We start from the raw sequence: 21229 nt of genomic DNA on the forward strand, positions 1-21229 counted from the left end.
GAGGAAAAAAATGTACTGAGCCTCCACATCCTGGTGTAGGACCAGAAAGGGCACTTCACAGTAGAAGGCCACCAGAGGTTATGGCAACCTTGTGAGTGAGAGTGGAAACAGTCACCAGGGAGTGTACAGGGGAAGCCACACGAGAAACTCCCTTCATTGACATCTTAACCAAAGAATGGGAAGATATCAGTCTTTGGAACAAGGTCACCAGCAATGAAATCTGGCCTTTGGTGATACTCTGGGCCAATTGTTCATCAGGCTCAACAGCAGAAATGCTAGGATTCATCATAGAGAATTTTCTTGGATGAAACATTTCCCTGCACCAAACAAAGTATGCCTCCCTATCAGGAGACTAATACAGCTAATCTTCATTCCTGTGCAGCTAATGCTCATTCTCGTGCAGCCGATGTTCACTCTCATGCAGGTAATTCTCGTGCACACGTACCAGCACACAGACAAGCTTGGGCTAGCAACCAGGTTGCACTGGGATGTCGGCGCATCTGTGTGCGTCAAAAGGGGACCTTGGTACTGTATGTGCTAATCGCTGGAAGTTCTTCACCTTTCCCGGGATCTGTGTTCCTGTATTTGCTGACTGACATATCCTTTCCCGAAACTTCAGGGTAGACCCAAGAACCCACACCTTCCATCCTGAGGGAACGCAAAACATAAGTGCAGTGACAACCACAAAAAAATAACTATGCTAAATACAAAAAAAAAAAGTTTTGGGTCCCTTCCTCACTAAGCTACACTCCAGCTCCTGGAGGGTGGGGACTGATGTGAATGTACAATCTATACACTATTGTGACGGGAGTCACTTTTGGGCACAGGGTGACTGAGAAAATATATCTTGGAGTACTTAAAATGGGACAGTAATATTTATCCACAATATCTCCCAGAATATATGTAAAGACTATTGGTTTGTTTGATTCTGAACTCAAAATGTTAATTAGGAGAGCTGATCACATTGGCCTCTAGAACTGGGTAGGAGTCGGACAGTCTACTCCTACTATAGTTTGTTGCCTACTAGTCTGAGGAGGGGGGAGATCACTGTTTGTATTGTTAATTGTAATTAGCTCCTGCTATTGTGAGAAGGTGTCCTGTGTTTATACTAATGTGTGAAGCTCGGTGACGAGTCTGATTCCTGTTTGACCCTCCGTACAGAGCCTCGTCTCGTACTTGGGGGGAAGAATTATTCATATAGGTTTTATTGTTCGGCTGATTGGAGTGTTCGGTAACTGCCTTTCTGTTCGGAAATGGAATGTCCTAAACGGCTTTAACCCCTTTCATACTCGGAGTGTCGTTACAACTATATTACCAGACGTATTGGGACGCCTGCCTTTACACGAACATGAACTTTAAAGTGGTGTTCCACCCTAAAAAAAAAAAGTCATGATTGTGCCTAAAAAAGAAAATAAAAAAAAAACATTTGGATATTTTTTTTTTTTTTACTTACCTCTAAATGCCTGTTGCTAATGGGTCCCTCGTAGTCTGCCTCTTCCAGTGCCTGGGCTGGTGACATCACTTCCCCCTCGGCACAGGAAGGGCTCAGCTCTGCTCCCTCCCTCCTGTCAATCATCTGGGACCCATTACAGGTCCCAGGTGACTGAGCGGCCAATCAGCCCGGCGCCCACAGTTTCAATGCTGGCGCCACTGAACGGAGGAGGAGACAAGCGGGGCTTCGATCCCCCGCATCGCTGGACCCTGGGACAGGTAAGTGTCCAATTAAAAGTCAGCAGCTGCAGTATTTGTAGCTGCTGACTTTTAATTTTTTTTCTTTTTTTTTGACTGGCCCTCCTCTTTAATGGCATCCCAGTCTTATGCCCCGTACACACGATCGGATTTTCCGACAACAAATGTTGGATGTGAGCTTGTTGGTGGAAAGTCCGACCGTGTGTGTATGCTCCATCGAACATTTGTTGGTGGACTTTCCGCCAACAAATGTTGGCTAGCTGGTTCTCAAATTTTCCGCCAACAGATTTTGTTGTCGGACTTTCCGATCGTGTGTACACAAGTCCGTCGCACAAAAGTTCACGCATGCTCGGAATCAAGGCTGGGATGCCATTAAAGTTCATGTCCGTGTAAAGGCAGGCGTCCCAATACTTTTGGCAATGTAGTGTATGTCTGTTTCTTCATATTACACAAAGCTATGGAACTCCAAAATTTTGCATTTACTTTACCTGTCTGTACGACCTTTCAATTAAAATGGCTGGAACAGAAAAAGTGAGACTTAATGAAGGTAATATTAAAAAGTTGAGACTTAATATTTATTTACAGAAACCAGAAGGAAAATCGAGACGCCATCATCAACATCAACCAAGTTTTAAATAAAGCACATTCAGAATACATTAGATATATTATTATAGAATCTTCCACCTCTGGGACCAATAACAAGCCGTCGTCTTCAATAAAGGAGAGCAAATGACTATAGACTGAGTACAACAACCAACCAAGAGGATTGGTTTCTTGAGGAAGAGAATTAGCTAGGGGTTGCTGTTGATCTTTTGTTCACCAAAGACAGTTGGTTGAAGTCCATCTTGCAATTTTCTTACAGCAGACAGTAAGGTTAAAACAAATCAGAAAACAAATTAATTTCATGAACCTTTCTGAAGAATAGTAACCTAGAGAGGCTTTCTAATCTCTGCGATTGACGAGCATTAAAACATGCCACGCAAAATCAATGTTTCGGTATGTGGTGGTTGCTGGAAAGTTACACGGCCTGACAGATTTCTTTACCACTCTATTGGTGTGATCCCTGTGCTGAGTTCCCGGGTCTTCTCACCTGCTGTGCCCATTATGAGGGGTTCCCACCATCCCTGTGCTGGACCTATTATGAGGGGTTCCCACCATCCCTGTGCTGGACCTATTATGAGGGGTTCCCACCATCCCTGTGCTGGACCTATTATGAGGGGTTCCCACCATCCCTGTGCTGGACCTATTATGAGGGGTTCCCACCATCCCTGTGCTGGACCTATTATGAGGGGTCCCCACCATCCCTGTGCTGGGCCCATTATGAGGGGTTCCCACCATCCCTGTGCTGGGCAAATTATGAGGTGTTCCCACCATCCGTGTGCTGAGTTCCCAGGTTTGTACAGCTGCTGTGCCCATTATGAGGGGCTTCCACAATCCCTGTGCTGATGTCAGGGCTGGGCTCAGCCCTTCCTTCTCTGAGCTGGCCCGCTCAGGTGTCGGCTAATTGCCAGCTCCTATCTCTCCACAGTTACTCAGCTGTTGATGATATCCTGCTCGTCAGTCCTGCCTACTTAAGCCATCCAGAGGAGCTCTGTCTTCGCCTTGGTCACATCACAGAAAATATCTCCTGCGACTTGATTTGCTGACATCCATTCTGGCTCCAGATCCTGCTTGCTGTTCCACTACACCAGGGATATGCAATTAGCGGACCTCCAGCTGTTGCAGAACTACAAGTCCCATCAGGCATAGCAAGATTTTGACAGCCACAAGCATGACACCCAGAGGCAGAGGCATGATGGGACTTGTAGTTTTGCAACAGCTGGAGGTCCGCTAATTGCATATCCCTGCACTACACTGATCCCTGACTTCTGGCTTGGCTGACGATCTGTTCCGATTACTGAACTTTGGCTATGTTTTGACTACGTTTGTTCTTTTTACTTTTATTATTAAATAAGTGTGATTTAACTGTACTTCTGTCTCGGCCTGATTTCATGGTTTCTGACAGCTGAGTTCTCAGGTGTGCACACCTGCTGTGCCCATTGAGGGGTTCCTACCATCCCTGTGCTGGTTTCCCAAGTCTGTAGACCTCCTGTGCCTATTATGAGGAGCTCCCACCATCTATGCACTGAGCTCCCAGGTCTGTACACCTCCTGTGCCCATTATGAGGGCTTCTCACCATCCCTGTGTTGATTTCCTAGGTCTGTTCCCCCTTCTGTGCCCATTATGAGGAGTTCCCATAATCCCTGCACCGAGTTCCCAGGTTTGTACTCCTGCTCTGCCCATTTTGAGGGGTCCCCACCATCCTTGTGCTGAATTCCTAAGTCTCTACACCTGTTTTTCCCATTATGAGGGGTTCCCACCATCCCTGCATTGAGTCCCCAGGTCTGTACACCTGCTGAGACCACTATGAGGGACTCCAACCATCTCTGTGCTGAGGTCCCATGTCTGTAGACCTCTTGTGCAAATTATGAGGTATTCCCACCTTTCCTGCTTTGACTGCCTGGGTCTGTACACATGCTGTGCCCGTTATGGGGGGTTCCCACCATCCCTGTGCTCAATCCCCAGATCTGTTCACCTGTTGTGTCCATTATGAAAGGTTCCCATCATCCCTGTGCAGACTTTATGGTTCTGTACACCTGCTGTTCGCTTTATAAGGGGTGCCCACCAACCCTGTGCTGAGTTCCTGGGTTTGTACAACTTCTGTGCCCAATTATGAGGGGTTTCCAGCCCCCTGGCATTGAATTCCCCCTGAGGTGCCCATTTTGAGAGATTCACACTTTTCTTGTACTGATTTCCTGGGTCAGCACACTTGCTGTACCTATTATGAGGGATTTTCACCATCTTTGTGCTGAGTTGCCTGGGGCTGCACATCTACTGTGTCCATTATTAAGGGGTTTTCACCATCCCTGCGCTGAGTTTCCAGGTCTTCACACCAGCTGTAACCATTATGAGGGGTTCTTCCCATCTCAGCACGGATTTACCAGATTTGTACACCTGCTGTGCCCAATATGAGGGGTCCCACAATCCCTGTGGTAAATTCAGGGTCTGCACATCTGCTTTGACCGTTTTGAGTGGCACCTACCAATCCCTGTGGTGAGTTCCAAGTTCCAAACATCTGTTGTGCCCATTATGGGGGATTCCCACTGCCACTTTGCTGAGTTCCAAGGTCTGTACACCTACTGTAATCATTTTGAGGGGTTCCCACAGTCCATGCTGGATAAAGACTATGAAATACCCCCATGGTGGCCAGAAAGTATGGTTGGAGGAGCTCACTGGAGTCCCCAAGAGACAAAGAAAGCCAGTAGGATCCATCTATAACTGAAACATAACTTTCAGGAGGACTATCACACACGTAGGTTGGACTTGAAGGATTGGTGTCTTGTTTCAACCTCACCTACTATGTAACTATATGATGCTTTAAAAACTCTTTACTACACAGTTCTTCCATGGGTGAAAGGAGTCATTTATATATAACGCCCCCAGAAGTTTGTTAATGGCCTCAAAGCATATGCTTCTTCTGATGTCGAATTAGATTGTCTTTTCTAGTGAAACATTTGCCACAATCTGGACATGAAAATGAACTCTGGTCTACGTGAAGCTTCTGGTGTTGGACAAGGTTGAATTTCCGGGTGAAACACTTTCCGCACTCCATACAGAGAAAGGGCCGCAAACCCGTGTGTGTTTGCTGATGTCGGTCAAGAGCGCCTTTCTTTATGAAACATTTGCCACACTCCGAGCAGGAAAACGGCTTCTCACCGGTGTGGACTCTCACATGAGTGTCGAGGTTCCCCTTCTGCGAGAACCGTTTTCCACAATCGGAACACGGGTAGGGCTTCTCCCCAGAGTGCCCTCTCTGGTGTCTAAGAAGCTTCGATCTCTTTAGAAATGTTTTCCCGCACTCCTGGCATGAAAAGATCTGTCCGGTGTGAGTCCTGTGGTGTAAAAGGAGATCAGCCTGCGTTTTGAATGACTTCTCGCACTCAGAGCACGAGTAAGGGCGTTCGGCTATGTGTGTTTCTTGGTGTCTAAGAAGTTCTCGTCTCTGTATGAAACACTTCCCGCACTCTTGGCAGGAAAACGGCCTCTCGCCGGTGTGGAGTTTCATGTGCGTGTTGAGGCTCCCTTTCACTGAGAAACTTCTCCCGCACTCGAAACAAGAAAAGGGCTTCTCGCCGGTGTGAACCCTCTGGTGGATCTGAAGATCCGATTTGGCCAAAAAAGATTTCTCACATTCCGAGCACGTGAAGATCTCCTCACCCGCCTCAATCCTCTGATGGACATGGAGCTCGTACTTGGTTTTAAAGGTTTTTCCGCAATTCGAACACGACAAAGACTCCTCAAACTCATGAAGCTTCTGGTGTCGGACAAGACACAGTTTCTGTTTAAACCGTTTGCCGCACTCCAGACAGGAAAACGGCCTCTCTCTCGTGTGAGTTCGCTGGTGTATGATGAGAGTTCCCTTCCGTACAAAACCCTTCCCACAATCCGTGCACTTAAACGGCATCTCACCGGTGTGCAGGCGCTGGTGCTCGATAAGTATATATTTGGCTGTAAAAGTTTTCCCGCACACTGTACACACAAAAGGTCTCTCGCCAGTATGGATTTTCAAGTGCTTGAGAAGGTCTGATTTCTGTTTGAAGGATTTCGGGCACTCTCGACAGGTGTAGAGACGCTCTCCGTTGTGATGCCGCTGATGTCTAACAAGATGTGATCTCAATATGAAAGTTTTCCCACACTCCGAGCAGGGAAACAAACTTTGGCCTGTGTGCAGTCTCTTATGTCTAAGAAGATCTGCGTTCTTCCTGAAACTCTTATCACATTCGGAACATTGAAATGTCTTATCACTGCTATGTCCAACAATATATGACCTATCAGAAGAGTATTCCTCGGGCTTAGAGATACCTAATGATCCATCCATACAGTAAAACACAGGTTGTATATTTTCAACAGCGGGGTTTACTCCTAAAGAATATTGGGCAATTCCATTTTCTTCCGTGATATATTCTGGAGATAAAAAACCATGTCCCTCCAGGGAATTCCACACATCGTATCCAGCTGTTGGGAAACATTTTATCATGGAGAATATTTTAATATTTTGCATTCAGAAGGCATGTCAACTAGTGTAGAGCAGTGGATTTGGATAGTTTTATACATTTTATATTATTTCTAAACTTACATTGATATTACAACTACAACCAATTCCATGTAAAACTTTTGGCTCTGCTAGTCACATCTCTTATGTATTGGGAACATGACGTTATATATTGAGGAATGGAGATGGACCTTTCATATGGTGTACAGTATCTCCTCCTCATTTGTTGGGAACATGACATTATATTGAGAAATGGAGATGGACCCTTCATATGGTGTACAGTATCTCCTCCTCATTTGTTAAGAACATGACATTATATTGAGGAATGGAAATGGACCTTTCATATGGTGTACAGTATTTCCACCTCATTTGTTGAGAACATGACGTTATATTGAGGAATAGAGATGGACCTTTCATATGGTGTACAGTTTCTCCTCCTCATTTGTTAGGAACATGACATTATATTGAGGAATGGATATGGACCTTTTATATGGTGTACAGTATCTCCTCCTTATTCGTTGGGAACATGACATTATATTGAGGAATGGAGATGGACCTTTCATATGGTGTACAGTATCTCCTCCTTATTCGTTGGGAACATGGCACTACTATATATTGAGGAATGGAGATGAACCTTTCATATGGTGTACAGTATCTCCTCCTCATTTCTTGGGAACATTAGGTGGTGGGGTAGGTACGTTAGACCGCTTTCACACTGAAGGCGCTTTTCAGGCGTTTTAGCACTAAAAATAGCGCCTGAAAAGCGCCTCTCAAGCCTCCCCAGTGTGAAAGCCTGAGTGCTTTCACACTGGGGCAGTGCGCTTGCAGGACATGAAAAAAAGTCCTGCAAGCAGCGTCTGTGGGGCGGTGTGGGAGCAATGTATACAGCACTCCTAAACCACCCCTGCCACTGAAATCAATAGGCAGCGCTGCCGAAGCGCCTGCAAAGCGCTTTGGCAGCAGCGCTTTTCTGTCGCTTATAACCCCTTGTTAAACCCTTCTTCGGGCTTAAAATTGCCCCGCTCCCCCCCGCATAGCGCCGGTAAAGCACCGCTAAAACTAGTGGCTCATTACTGCTAACGTGGCCCGCGCCCCAGTGTAAAAGGGATCTTAATGTACTTCTTATATGAAGTGATGGGGATTTCCCAATCTTCTCAAAACTCAAGTATGTACAATCGGTTTTTGTGTCATTGTTTAGTGCATACTGTGTTGAATTCTGTTACTGTCTCTAAGAAATGCTGTATTATAACTCGAAAGAAAGACAGTCAAACAGCCAACATAAAACTGTTTGTGTATTTACTATTTCTTACCTGTGCTGATATCTACAGATGATTCCTCATCTTTAATTGTCACTATAATTTCACCCTCTTCTGTAGATTGATGATCACCTCCCATATCAGCCTCTTCTTCTTCCTCTTTAACTTCTACTTTAATATCAATCAGGTCTTCATCCTAAACCCACAACATGATAGTAAGTAACATCTGAAACTACATAAGAAGATCATATGGATTTATACAATTTCCTTTACATCCTCAGTTCTAATGATCAGCCCCACCTACCTGATGATGGTGAGGGATGGTGTGACATTCCTGTGTGGAATCCCGGGAATACAGAGGACGGGGACATCTCTCTGGTGGGTTCCCATTACTGGATCCATCTGTAGGAAACACACACTGACTGAATACATTGTTTCTATGTGTTTATCAGATGATGGGGGATCTAGGTGGACCCTCCGTACTGCTCTCTCCTTTACAATAAAGTCTCCTCTTACCCGGTGATGTGAGGGGCGGCTGATTCTCCATCATGATGTCCTTGTAGAGATCCTTGTGTCCTTCTAAATACTCCCACTCCTCCATGGAGAAATAGACAGTGACATCCTGACACCTTATAGGAACCTGACACACACAATGATACAGTCACCATCCAGACACATCCCTTGTCTGTTACTGGATAATGTCCCAGAATTCCCACCACCGCTCACCTCTCCTGTCAGTAGCTCAGTGATCCTCTTGGTGACTTCCAGAATCTTATTCTTCTTGTTTCTCTCAGGTATGAATGAGGGAGGTGGAGATACTGTAATGGAGGATAGCACATGGGAGCTACTGTTGCATGTCAGCCGCTCTCCAGATATCTTCTTTACTACTTCATAATCCTGTGTAAGAACAGAAAATAGCAAGTATTTCTTAATAGATCCGAAAAATCCTCCTCACCTCTCCGGTCAGTTCTGTGTTTTATTAATAGAGATAAGAGTGATGTCATGTGACCTCCCAGAATCCTCCTCACCTCTCCGGTCAGGTCTGTGTTTTATTAATAGAGATAAAAGTGATGTCATGTGACCTCCCAGAATCCTCCTCACCTCTCCAGTCAGGTCTGTGTTTTATTAATAGAGATAAGAGTGATGTCATGTGACCTCCCAGAATCCTCCTCACCTCTCCGGTCAGGTCTGTGTTTTATTAATAGAGATAAGAGTGATGTCATGTGACCTCCCAGAATCCTCCTCACCTCTCCGGTCAGGTCTGTGTTTTATTAATAGAGTTAAGAGTGATGTCATGTGACCTCCCAGAATCCTCCTCACCTCTCCGGTCAGGTCTGTGTTTTATAAATAGAGATAAGAGTGATGTCATGTGACCTCCCAGAATCCTCCTCACCTCTCCGGTCAGTTCTGTGTTTTATTAATAGAGATAAGAGTGATGTCATGTGACCTCCCAGAATCCTCCTCACCTCTCTGGTCAGGTCTGTGTTTTATTAATAGAGATAAGAGTGATGTCATTTGACCTCCCAGAATCCTCCTCACCTCTCCGGCCAGTTCTGTGTTTTATTAATAGAGATAAGAGGGATGTCATGTGACCTCCCAGAATCCTCCTCACCTCTCCGGTCAGGTCTGTGTTTTATTAATAGAGATAAGGGCGATGTCATGTGACCTCCCAGAATCCTCCTCACCTCTCCGGTCAGGTCTGTGTTTTATTAATAGAGATAAGAGTGATGTCACGTGACCTCCCAGAATCCTCCTCACCTCTCCGGTCAGGTCTGTGTTTTATTAATAGAGATAAGAGCGATGTCATGTGACCTCCTAGAATCCTCCTCACCTCTCCGGTCAGGTCTGTGTTTTATTACTAGAGATAAGAGTGATGTCATGTGACCTCCCAGAATCCTCCTCACCTCTCCGGTCAGGTCTGTGTTTTATTAATAGAGATAAGATCAATGTCATGTGACCTCCCAGAATCCTCCTCACCTCTCCGGTCAGGTCTGTGTTTTATTAATAGAGATAAGGGCGATGTCATGTGACCTCCCAGAATCCTCCTCACCTCTCCGGTCAGGTCTGTGTTTTATTAATAGAGATAAGAGTGATGTCACGTGACCTCCCAGAATCCTCCTCACCTCTCCGGTCAGGTCTGTGTTTTATTAATAGAGATAAGAGTGATGTCATGTGACCTCCCAGAATCTCCTCACCTCTCCGGTCAGGTCTGTGTTTTATTACTAGAGATAAGAGTGATGTCATGTGACCTCTCAGAATCCTCCTCACCTCTCCGGTCAGGTCTGTGTTTTATAAATAGAGATAAGAGTGATGTCATGTGACCTCCCAGAATCCTCCTCACCTCTCCGGTCAGTTCTGTGTTTTATTAATAGAGATAAGAGTGATGTCATGTGACCTCCCAGAATCCTCCTCACCTCTCTGGTCAGGTCTGTGTTTTATTAATAGAGATAAGAGTGATGTCATGTGACCTCCCAGAATCCTCCTCACCTCTCCGGTCAGGTCTGTATTTTATTAATAGAGATAAGAGTGATGTCACGTGACCTCCCAGAATCCTCCTCACCTCTCAGATCAGGTCTGTGTTTTATTAATAGAGATAAGAGTGATGTCATGTGACCTCCCAGAATCCTCCTCACCTCTCCGGTCAGCTCTGTGTTTTATTACTAGAGATAAGAGTGGTGTCATGTGACCTCCCAGAATCCTCCTCACCTCTCCGGTTAGCAGGTGGATAATCTCCAGTGTGAGGTCTATTATCCTGTCGGTCATGTGACTCGGGTCCTCATCCATCCTCCTTGAAGGTGGTTCTGAAATTTATACAAAACGCTCCTCTCTGCAGAGACAATAAACTGAAAATTATCTGGACTGTAGACCCCCTTGATGGGAATATACTTTACGGTGGAGACCAACTATTCTAGTTCTACTGCCAGAATTACCAACTTGCATACAGTTGCTTCAGACTTCTTCTCATTAATGCTAGATATGGCTTTGTGTTGCAGGACTTGTGAGTCTAGGGGAACAGTACTTTTTATTTTATTTTTCATTTTTTTAAGTGTCAAATTAAAAAAAAGACCTTTTAATTAATCTGTATCCCAAGAATCTGAAAAACGGGAAAGGGTCGGGTGCTGAAGATTCTCCGATGAGTCTAGCTTTGAAAGAGAACGAAGGTCGGAGTTTTTTATTTTTTGTCCATTTGACAGCCTATAAAAGGGACCTGAACAAGATATTTATTAAAACATTGTACCAAATAAAAGTCTTAAAAAAAAAACAATGTATCAATGATTTAGATTGGCACTTTACCGGAAGTATACTAAATTAGGTTTGGGAATCTAGTCATGAATGACCTCTGGTCATTAGAACTACAGAACACACTACAAGTCCTCGTAGCTCAATTTTTTTATTTCAAGAACTATATATATAGTGAACGTGCGTTGACTGTGCAGCACTGTTGTATATTATTATTTACTATATACGTTTGTAGTGGTGCCTTCTGGAGATAAAAGACATCACAGTGACTATGGAGGAAGAGGATGGACATGACGGGGGGGTTACTGGCTGTAAATATAAAATAATATCTTATTACCTCCTCTGCTGCCAGTTCCAGCAATGTCTCCTCTCTACTTCCTCCCGATTCACCTCTGACCCGGAACTTCCTGTCTGTACCTGACATCACTTCCTGTCTGTATACTCCTAACTTCCTGTCTTCTCCTCACGCGACCTTCTTTGTACGCCTGCACTGGAGTCCATGGGAGCTCGAAGATCTGTTGCCTTCCCATAGAACTCCTGGTCAGATGTACTCCTCATTGTGGTTTATGACCCCAGTTTGGTATCTCTCGTACCGGCTCACCAGGTCCTGAACCAGTTCCAGTCCCGGCTAACTCAGACATTTCTTTCATACATGTAAAAATCAGCATTTTTTGCTAGAAAATTACTTGGAACCCCCAAGCATTATATATATTTTTTAAGCAGATACCCTAGGGAAGAAAATGGTTGTTGTTGCAAATTTTTATGTCGCACAATAACAAAAATCACCAATTTTCTTGAAAAAATACCGTATATACTCGAGTTTAAGTCGACCCGAATATAAGCCGAGGCACCTAATTTTACCACAAAAAAATGGGAAAACTTATTGACTCGAGTATAAGCCTAGGGTGAGAAATGCGGAGCTACTGTAAGTGAAAAAGAGGGTCAACAATGCCCATTTGCAGCCTCACTGTGCCCATTTGCAAACATAGGTTCCCTTCAAACTCGGTAGTTAAGGGTTCCTAGATGCCCCCTAGCTGCAGCTGAAATATGGGGTTTCTGGACCCAAAGGCCCAAAGGGTCCCGAAATGACAATGCTGCAGATGGAGACAGTTGACCGACTTTGGGGCCCCGTATCTTGGGGCCACTTAGTGCTAGGAACCCCAAATTTGGTGTGCAAAGTCGGTGGAACTAGACATATCCACTACAAAATATCCAAAGCTGGGGTTCCTAACACCAAGTGGCCCGGAGATACGGGTCCCCAAAGTCGGTTCGGAAAATGTCAAGCACTTTTCTGCAGCAGAGAATGACATTTTCTGAACCGAGTTTGGGGCCCCGCATCTCAGGGCCACTTGGAGCTAGGAACCCTAGCTTTGGATATGTTTTAGTGCTAGTTCCACTGCGTTTGCACACCAAATTCGCAGTTCCTAGCACCAAGTGGCCCCGAGATACAGAGCCCAAAATTCGGTTTGGAAAATGTCATTCTCTGCTGCAGAAAAGTGCTTGACTCCAGTATAAGCCGAGGGGGGCATTTTCAGCACTTGGAATAAGGCTGTGATATAACAAAATGTGGAAAAAGGGAAGCACTGTGAATACTTTCGGGATGCACTGTAACTTGTCACGCTTTGAAATTGTGTACGCCCGTGGAACAGTTCCAAACTACGTTACCTCCATAGGCGACGCTTTGAAATAGGGTGACCAGACGTCTCCGGACTGAGGACACTGTCCCCGGACTGAGGACACTGTCCGCGGTTTTGTCCCTGGATTGGATTAGAATTTTCCCACCCCATCCTTCCATACCTCCCTTTTCAGCCTGACCGCTGCTGCCCCCACTATCACAGGGATCGGAGCCTTGCTTGCAGTACAGGGTCCTGTTTTGCGGCAGGGTGCAGGCCAGCTGTAACTTTAAGGGAGGACAGATGAATCCTGGTCCTCCTGACCCTGACGCATGCTTTGTTTCCGCGTGATGATGCTCAGCAGTAGCGGGAAAGTAGTAAGTGAGAGGGAAGAAGCTGCAGGATGTCCCTGGCACTGGCTCACCATTCTCGAATCGTTTAACCCCAAAGTCTGTGTTCCAGCACCAATCTCCCAGCATCCTGACCCTTCCAGTTTAGAAATCTCTCTATATTGGAAGGCTCCTGCAGGGCTGGCCAGCAGCGCCTCTGATTGGCTGAGAGCGGTTAGCATGACGCTCTACGGCTAAGCCATTCAGTGACTCCCATTCATAAAACTGGCTTGAAAAAGAAACATCCCCTTTTCAAGCCAGTTTTGTGAATGGGAGTCACTGGTTGGCTGTGAGCATCAGCCTGACTGCTTTCAGCCAATCAGAGGCGCCACTGGGAGATCGATGCTGGAACACAGACTTTGGGGTTTTGGAAACAGTTTAATCCCACAAGGGACCTCCTGACTCCATAATGAGCTTCTTGAGCCACTCCTTTGTTGCGTTTTGGGTCATTGTTCCATAGTTAGTGAGGTTGAAAAAAGACACAAATCCATCAAGTACAACCTATGTGTGTGCTTTTATGTGAATATTACATTGTATATCCCTATATGTTGTGGTCGTTTAGGTGCTTATCTAATATGTACGGTGATATATTTACCATTACGAAGATGGAAAGGTGGGAATGTATCGCACAAACAGGATTGCTAAAAACAGCTGCATTCAATGGTCCCAAAATGTCTGCGTGTGCCCTCCGCACCCTCCAGGTTAGTCCACAATCCACAGTCCACAATATATGTAAAAAATGTGAAAAAGAAAAGAAAGTGAAAAAAAAAATGAAAAAAACATGATGAATGATGGGGATGCAAAAAAAACAAACCTATTTTGACTAGAATTCTATAAGCTTAGTGTGTCTTCTGGCTCCAAAGCTGCTGCGTATCCCTAAATACAATGTGTCTTTCGCACTTGCACATTATTAGGGTTCAAACACTCCTTTGGTTAGTAAAATTGGAGACTCTGTTCCATGTTGTCCATAGGCAGTTGTACATACAGTATATTTTGTCTGTGCTGCCGAATATCTCACACACACATCACAGGAAACAATTTTTAAAAAATTACTTTGTCAAAAAGCAATTCTTTATTTCCAAAAAAACACATAAATGTTACAGTGAGAATTGGGTCTCGGATGATCGGAATCTGGCACGTGAAAGTCCAAACAACTCCATCCAATGTTTTCACATGAAATATGAACTTGACCCTGCTAGGAATTGATACTTATAAGCGTGAGCTCCCAGTTCTTCGAACTGAACTTTGCTTGTTTGGGGCGCTTGTTCCAAGGCCAGAATTTGAGCCCGTCTGCGATAATGTGAATGAGCAGCAGAGGGGAGGGGTAGACACAGCAGCTGCATGCAACTCTGCAGTTGAAGGAGCTGAGAACAGAAGGTCCAGCATTGGAGCAATGGAATGGTAGTGATAGCTATCTTCCTGGAGCTCCATAAAACTGTCCTATGTAAATTAAAGAGATAAGTTCGTGAGGCAGCATGTAAGTCGTTGGACTTAACTCATTGTATGCTTTCACATTTTTCAAAGTGGCCGAATTCCTGGAGTTCAGATAAAAAGGCTTTAAACAAGATAAGTTCATGAGGTAAGCATGCACCTCATTCAACTTTAATTCACATTGTTTCTCCTCTCAGAGTCCCGGAGTGTAGGGATAGCTAAATTCCTGAAGCTCCATAAAACTGTGAGATGTAAATAAAAGAGATCCAATGTCCAGACGGAGGCATGCACCTCATTTGATTTGACTCACAGTATGCTGGCACATTTTACAAAGTAGCTGTATTCCTGGAGTTCAGCTTTAGGGATACATTCACCTCCAGTAATCAGCAGGCATGTAATCTCATATGTCCAATTAGGTGTTCTTTCCGTGTGTAACATTTTCCGCACTCTGAACAAGAAAAAGGACGCTCACCTATGTGACATCTCTGGTGTCTATTAAGCTTTGCTTTCTCTATAAAACATTTCCCGCACTCAGCACATGAAAACGGCTTCTCGCCAGAGTGGAGTTTCAGGTGCATGGTAAGGTGTCCTTTTTGTGCAAAACATTTTCCACACTCGGAACACAAAAAGGGCCTCTCCCCGGTGTGACTTCTTTGGTGGATAATGAGTTTCGGGTTGCTAATGAAGGACTTCTCACACTCGGAACATGAGAACGGAAGCTCACCGCCCGTGTGTCTTCTCTGGTGTCTAAGAAGCTGTCCCTTCTCCATGAAACATTTCCCACAGTCTGGACAGGAAAACGGTCTTGTACTAGTGTGGAGCTTTAAATGCTTATTAAGATTTCTTTTATGTGGAAAACATCTGCCGCAATAGCAACATGAAAAGGGCTTTTCCTCGATGTGAACCCTCTGATGTATAATAAGTTCGTCTTGCCGTATGAAGGATCCCCCACATTCTGAGCAAGAAAAGATCTTCTCACCGGTGTGAATTCTCTGGTGTAGGCTCAGCTCAGATTTAGACTTGAATGACTTTTTGCACTCAGAGCACAGAAAAGTAAATTTGAAACCTTTTCCACATTCTAAATGGCCAAATATCATATCACCATTATGCTTCACGGCACGTGATTTCTCACATGAAGATTCTTGGAGACCAGAGAAATCCGTCGATCTGTCCACGTGGTGTAAACTTTGGATAATAGGGTGTACTTCTGGAGAATATTGTAAAATACCACTATCTTCTGCAATATGATTAGGACAAATAAGATGTGCCTTTGAGGTATTCGGGGCAACAGCTGCATCTATTGGAAAGAAAAATGTCTATCAATATCAAAGGCATATTTGTGTTTTCAGAGGTCATCTATATTGGTCTACTAGAACCTTCATATGGTGTACAGTATCTCCTCCTCATGTGTCGGGAACATGGGGTTATATTGAGAAATGGAGATGGATCTTTCATATGGTGTACAGTATCTCCACCTCATTTGTTGGGAACATGACATTATATTGAGGAATGGAGATGGACCTTTCATATGATGTACAGTATCTCCACCTCATTTGTTGGGAACATGACATTATATTGAGGAATGGAGATGGACCTCTCATATGGTGTACAGTATCTCCTCCTCATTTGTTGGGAACATGACATTATATTGAGGAATGGAGATGGACCTTTCATATGGTGTACAGTATCTCCACCTCATTTGTTGGGAACATGACGTTATATTGGGGAATGGAGATGGACCTTTCATATTATTAAATATAACAAAAATGTGCGCGTGCATTAAATAATATATACCGTCATATCAATATTCGACGGCTAAATCATATGAATTAACTTAAACAGTGAAAAATCAAAAATTATCACTAAATCCCACAGTATGTACAATGTGAAAAAACAGTGCTGAGTGATAATAAAGTTAATGAATACTTAGTATATAACCGTGAAGGGAAGTGCAAAGGTAGTGCTAAAAATTCAAAGTATGAAGGTAAAAATTGAGAATTTGAATTAACATGGAAAAATCCCAATTTGCATTCATCAGTTCATAGAAGATCAAAATCGCAGAGAAAAAACGCATTCAACAGTTCTTTTAGTGCATCCCATATGAGTGAAAGAAGAAATAGAAGGACTTGAAGAAGCTTCCAAACACCAGTGGTTCCAGGGGATATTAGAGATGTACCCTTACCAGACAAGTTGGACCTCCTATATAGCAAGGTCATACAGGCCTGCAGATATAGCCCTCTGCAGGGACAGATGGATACCAACGTCCAGGTCAGCTCGTATGCGCCGCACACAACGGGAGATGATTCCAGTGCTTCAGCGTTAGGAGGGAGACTCACTCGTCACAGGAAGCATAGATGCAAAACAGGGAAGGAGAGGGGAAAGAAAACTCCAATGGTGTAGTATTCAGGAGTTTATTGCCTCAATAGACCATAGGTCATGTACAAATAATGAAGGATAAAACGTTTAAAAAGCCAGCATAAATAAAAGCAAACGCCCGTGCAGGTTTACATGGGGCACAATACGTGATGGCAAACACTGCGTAGCCAGGCCCTACATGTTTCGTCATACGTGACTTCTTCGAAGGGGCACGGGCGACGCAGCCGCAGTCCCTTTTTTGTTTTGCTTTTTAGCGCAGGTTTTGGTTCTGTACTTTCATATTATTGCCTTACTGTTCAGGTGACATCACCATCCCACATTTCTTATACTGGGGTCACAAGGACAGGACATGAAGGAACATTTCTGCACTTGGATCACAAGACAGAAAAATCCAAAAACAAATCTTTCAAAACAAAAAACGGCTGGAATTAGTTTTTCATTTGTCAAGTGAAGTTTATATACTCTTACCCATTGATATAAGGGGCAGCTGATTCTCCATCATGGCATCCTTGTAGACTTCCTTGTGTCCTTCTAAACACTGCCACTTTTCTGTCACATCATCCTCATCCATTTTATCATCATCTTCTTCTTTAACAATAACATTAAAATCAGTCAGGCTTCCACTCTGAATGTATAAGAAACAAAATAATAGTAACAAGGTAGAATTTGTACAGGCTGAAACACAAATTGCATTGATGGTTAAGGTTCTACCTGACAGTGCTGTGGTATATGGTGGTCCTCCGTCATGACGTCCTTGTAGAGATCCTTGTGTCCTTCTAAATACTCCCACTCCTCCATGGAGAAATAGACAGTGACATCCTGACACCTTATAGGAACCTGACACACACAATGATACAGTCACCATCCAGACACATCCCTTGTCTGTTACTGGATAATGTCCCAGAATTCCCGGCACCGCTCACCTCTCCTGTCAGCAGCTCCATCATCTTCTTGGTAACTTCCAGAATTTTGCTGTAACTTATTTTAGGTGTGAGTGACTGAGGTGGGGACACTGCAATAGAAGACGGCTCATGGGGAAGGCTATTGGGTGCCAGTTGCTCATCAGATTTCTTCTTTACTAGTTCATAATCCTGTATAAGAAAGGGCAGTAAGATTATCACTAAATATATTCCCACAACTCCTCACCTCTCCGGTCAGGTCTGTGTTTTATTAATAGAGATAAGAGTGATGTCATGTGACCTCCCAGAATCGTCCTCACCTCTCCAGTCAGGTCTGTATTTTATTAATAGAGATAAGAGTGATGTCATGTGACCTCCCAGAATCCTCCTCACCTCTCCAGTCAGCAGGTAGATGATCTCCAGGGTGAGCGCTATTATCTTCTCGGTCAAGTTCCTCCGCTCTACGTCCATCATTCTGATGATCATGTGATCTGTACAGGGCACTCCTCTCTGCAGGTGGATACATTGAGAATTATCTCCACTGTGGGGCTCTGGATGGGGATATATGACATGATGGAGAGGTCTTTCTATAGTACTACAGTATATACTAGTGTCTACCAGTAGATGCATTTAGTGTTTTGTTCTTATATCCCCAATATGTGTATGTATAAATGTGAGTTGGAGACCTTAGATTGTAAGCTCCTGGAGAGCAGAGACTGATGTGATTGTGCGCTGCGTAAATTGACGGTGCTCTATAAGTACCTGTAATCAATAAATATATGATATTGTCAGCCTTGTTTATTAATGGAAGCAAGTTAAGAAATATCTGTGTAGCCATCAACAACCAATCATAGCCTTCATTTTCTGATACTGCTTGGAATTTGTCTGTTGGCAAAATGCAGATCTACTGACTGCGGGATTACTGTCATGGCTAATATGACAATGGTACTTTCTGCATTGTGTTATCTACCGGAAAGTTCTGTCTTGTTTGTTGGCCAATCCCCTATGTGTTTGTCATCAGTGGGTTGGACCAGGATCAAACGAAATACTGAGCCCTGTTCTGGACACCCTTGTTAGCCTTCACTCTTTTGGAGAAAGGTCCTTCTACTGGAGAAAGGTCCTTCTACTGGAGAGAGGTTCTTCTACTGGAGAGAGGTCCTTCTACTGAAGAGAGGTCCTTCTACTGGAGAGAGGTCCTCCTACTGGAGAAAGGCCCTTCTACTGGAGAGAGGCCCTTCTACTGGAGAGAGGCCCTTCTACTGGAGAAAGATTCTTCTACTGAAGAGTGGTTCTTCTACTGGAGAAAGGTTGTTCTACCAGAGAAAGGTCCTTCTACTGGAGAAAGGTCCTTCTACTGCAGAGAGAGGTCCTTCTATTGGAGAAAGGTCCTTCTAATTAAGAGAGGTCCTCTGGCCAATCTATGTGCCTGTTGAGTGTCCCCCTTCAGCTCAGATCACCTGGCTCAGTGATCTCTGTACAGCACTGCGGCATATGTCAGAGCTATATAAATGTATAATAATAATAGTGTGTGACTGTGGGGGGACATTAGAGTGTAAGCTCCTCTGATACAGAGACTGATGTGACTGGCTCAGTGATCTCTGTACAGCACTGCGTTATATATGTCAGAGATATATAAGTGTCTAATAAAAATAATAGCTCAACCCCCTCTGTCCCCTTATCACATCCCCTTCCATAAATCCCTCCCGACATCAGCCCAGACCCCCACCAGCTCACCTCCACACACAGACCTCCTAGTATCTAAATTATTTCTTCCACTCCTGCCCTGTATACCCCCCACCGCTTCCTAATTGCCATGGTGATGCCCAGAGTATTTTCCAGCGTGAAGCCAGAACTGCCACTAGAGGGAGAGTGTTTTCCATGCAAGAGGAAGTAGTGTCCTTGGTGCGGCCATTTTGTTGTAGCTCGGAAGTAATGTAGCTGAATTTTATTCCCCTCAGCGACTACAGCTCAAATTTTTGATCCGGTTTTTTTACCAATCAGGGCCTTAGATCTTTTTTTTTTTTCTTTCCACACGTTTCCTTCTTTCCCCGTCAGGACTTTGTATTCCGACATTGAGACCCACTGAGGAAAGTTTTCCAACATTCAACCAAATTACTTCTGTCAAATGGGGATGACTACAAACTGATTAAAATGAGTAAGGTCCCACACTACCCTGGGAGCTAGAAGTCTCTTGGAAACGTCCTGGGAGTTTTACAGTCAGGCTTCAGAAGGTACATAAATGGCCTACACCTATAACAACCGTTTTTTTGTTAGCTAAAAAGGAGACATCTCACTCACCTTGTCCTTCCTCTCCGGCCACGAGTGACGTCACGCAGCGCCGGCTGAACCGTGCGCGTGCCCCACAGCACACACAGCCTAGACGAGACGAGGAAACAGAGTCCGCAGTGACTTCTCATACCATCACCACTCCTTCTTGGGAGCCAACCCAGTTATACAGGCCAGGAAGGGAGACATACATCCTGCTGTACATGCGATCTAAGTCCCATGTTTGTGAGTGCAATCCTCTATTGTTTGATTTTGCATTGGTATCATTAAAATGGAATTACACTAGGGCAGCCGTGAGCTCTATTTTCCTTGTATACTGCAGATACTTTACCATTAGGGACAATTGTCTAAATCTGGGTGAAGTGTGGCCAAAGCTCTTGTGGGTCACAGGAATGCGCTTAGTTCTGCCCTCCTGTGACCCAAAATCAGCTGATGAGAGGCTACACTTGCTGGTGGTTGATGTCACAGAGCCGATCCAGGCTCTGCAGGGATCCCGACAATAATGCCATGCCACCCCTGTTGTCACTCTCACACCAGCACCCCCAAAACATAGTTACATAGTTACATATAGTTACATAGTAGGTGAGGTTGAAAAAAGACACAAGTCCATCAAGTCCAACCTATGTGTGTGATTATGTGTCAGTATTTCATTACATATCCCTGTATGTTGCGGTCATTCAGGTGATTATCTAATAGTTTCTTGAAGCTATCAATGCTCCCCGCTGAGACCACCGCCTGTGGAAGGGAATTCCACATCCTTGCCGCTCTTACAGTAAAGAACCCTCTACGTAGTTTAAGGTTAAACCTCTTTTCTTCTAATTGTAATGAGTGGCCACGAGTCTTATTAAACTCTCTTCTGCGAAAAAGTTTTATCCCTATTGTGGGGTCACCAGTACAGTAATTGTGGGGTCACCAGTACAGTGTGGGGTCACCAACATACAAACGAAAAACACCATCC

General features: G+C 44.4%; 3 protein-coding genes across 7 annotated transcripts in view; all 3 read right to left on the minus strand.

The window, feature by feature from the left end:
* Nucleotides 1-2237: 2237 nt before the first annotated feature.
* LOC141105054 (uncharacterized) overlaps nt 2238-21229 on the minus strand; it is a 76459-nt gene continuing 57467 nt past the window's right edge. The window contains exons 6-9 of one of the 2 annotated variants that reach the window (XR_012235532.1): nt 8342-8439; nt 8092-8233; nt 3540-6744; nt 2238-3405 (exon numbers count right to left, since the gene is read on the minus strand). Coding sequence is in view for 1 of the 2 variants with exons in the window: in XM_073594883.1 (XP_073450984.1) it covers nt 5189-6744; nt 8092-8233; nt 8342-8439 (1796 nt within the window). In the remaining variant the exon portion in view is untranslated. Of the gene's footprint in view, nt 6745-8091; nt 8234-8341; nt 8440-21229 lie in introns of both variants that reach the window. The other variant, XM_073594883.1, reaches the window with a different exon arrangement.
* Nucleotides 8454-11740, minus strand: LOC141105154 (gastrula zinc finger protein XlCGF66.1-like). Its single transcript, XM_073595042.1, has 4 exons — nt 11615-11740; nt 10744-10864; nt 8764-8934; nt 8454-8677 (listed from the first exon to the last, which is right to left on the minus strand). Exons 2-4 carry the CDS (start codon nt 10819-10821, stop codon nt 8486-8488), a joined length of 441 nt encoding a protein of 146 aa, XP_073451143.1. The 5' UTR covers nt 10822-10864; nt 11615-11740; the 3' UTR covers nt 8454-8485.
* On the minus strand, nt 13769-20801 carry LOC141106638 (gastrula zinc finger protein XlCGF66.1-like). 4 transcript variants are annotated; one of them, XM_073597579.1, is made up of 7 exons: nt 20284-20801; nt 18379-18495; nt 18010-18177; nt 17798-17923; nt 17555-17711; nt 16893-17045; nt 13769-16007 (listed from the first exon to the last, which is right to left on the minus strand). In XM_073597579.1, the coding sequence occupies exons 2-7, from the start codon at nt 18469-18471 to the stop codon at nt 15094-15096; spliced, it is 1611 nt and encodes a 536-aa protein (XP_073453680.1). In that variant the 5' UTR covers nt 18472-18495; nt 20284-20801; the 3' UTR covers nt 13769-15093. The 4 variants fall into 4 exon arrangements, with proteins under 4 accessions (XP_073453680.1, XP_073453679.1, XP_073453678.1 ...); XM_073597578.1 differs by lacking the exon at nt 20284-20801 and adding an exon at nt 19720-20268 and having other exon boundaries at nt 18379-18536; XM_073597577.1 differs by lacking the exon at nt 20284-20801 and adding an exon at nt 19720-20267 and having other exon boundaries at nt 13773-16007.

The sequence above is a fragment of the Aquarana catesbeiana genome, linkage group LG08, assembly GCF_042186555.1.
Source record: "Aquarana catesbeiana isolate 2022-GZ linkage group LG08, ASM4218655v1, whole genome shotgun sequence".
In the NCBI taxonomy this organism is placed as follows: domain Eukaryota; kingdom Metazoa; phylum Chordata; class Amphibia; order Anura; family Ranidae; genus Aquarana; species Aquarana catesbeiana.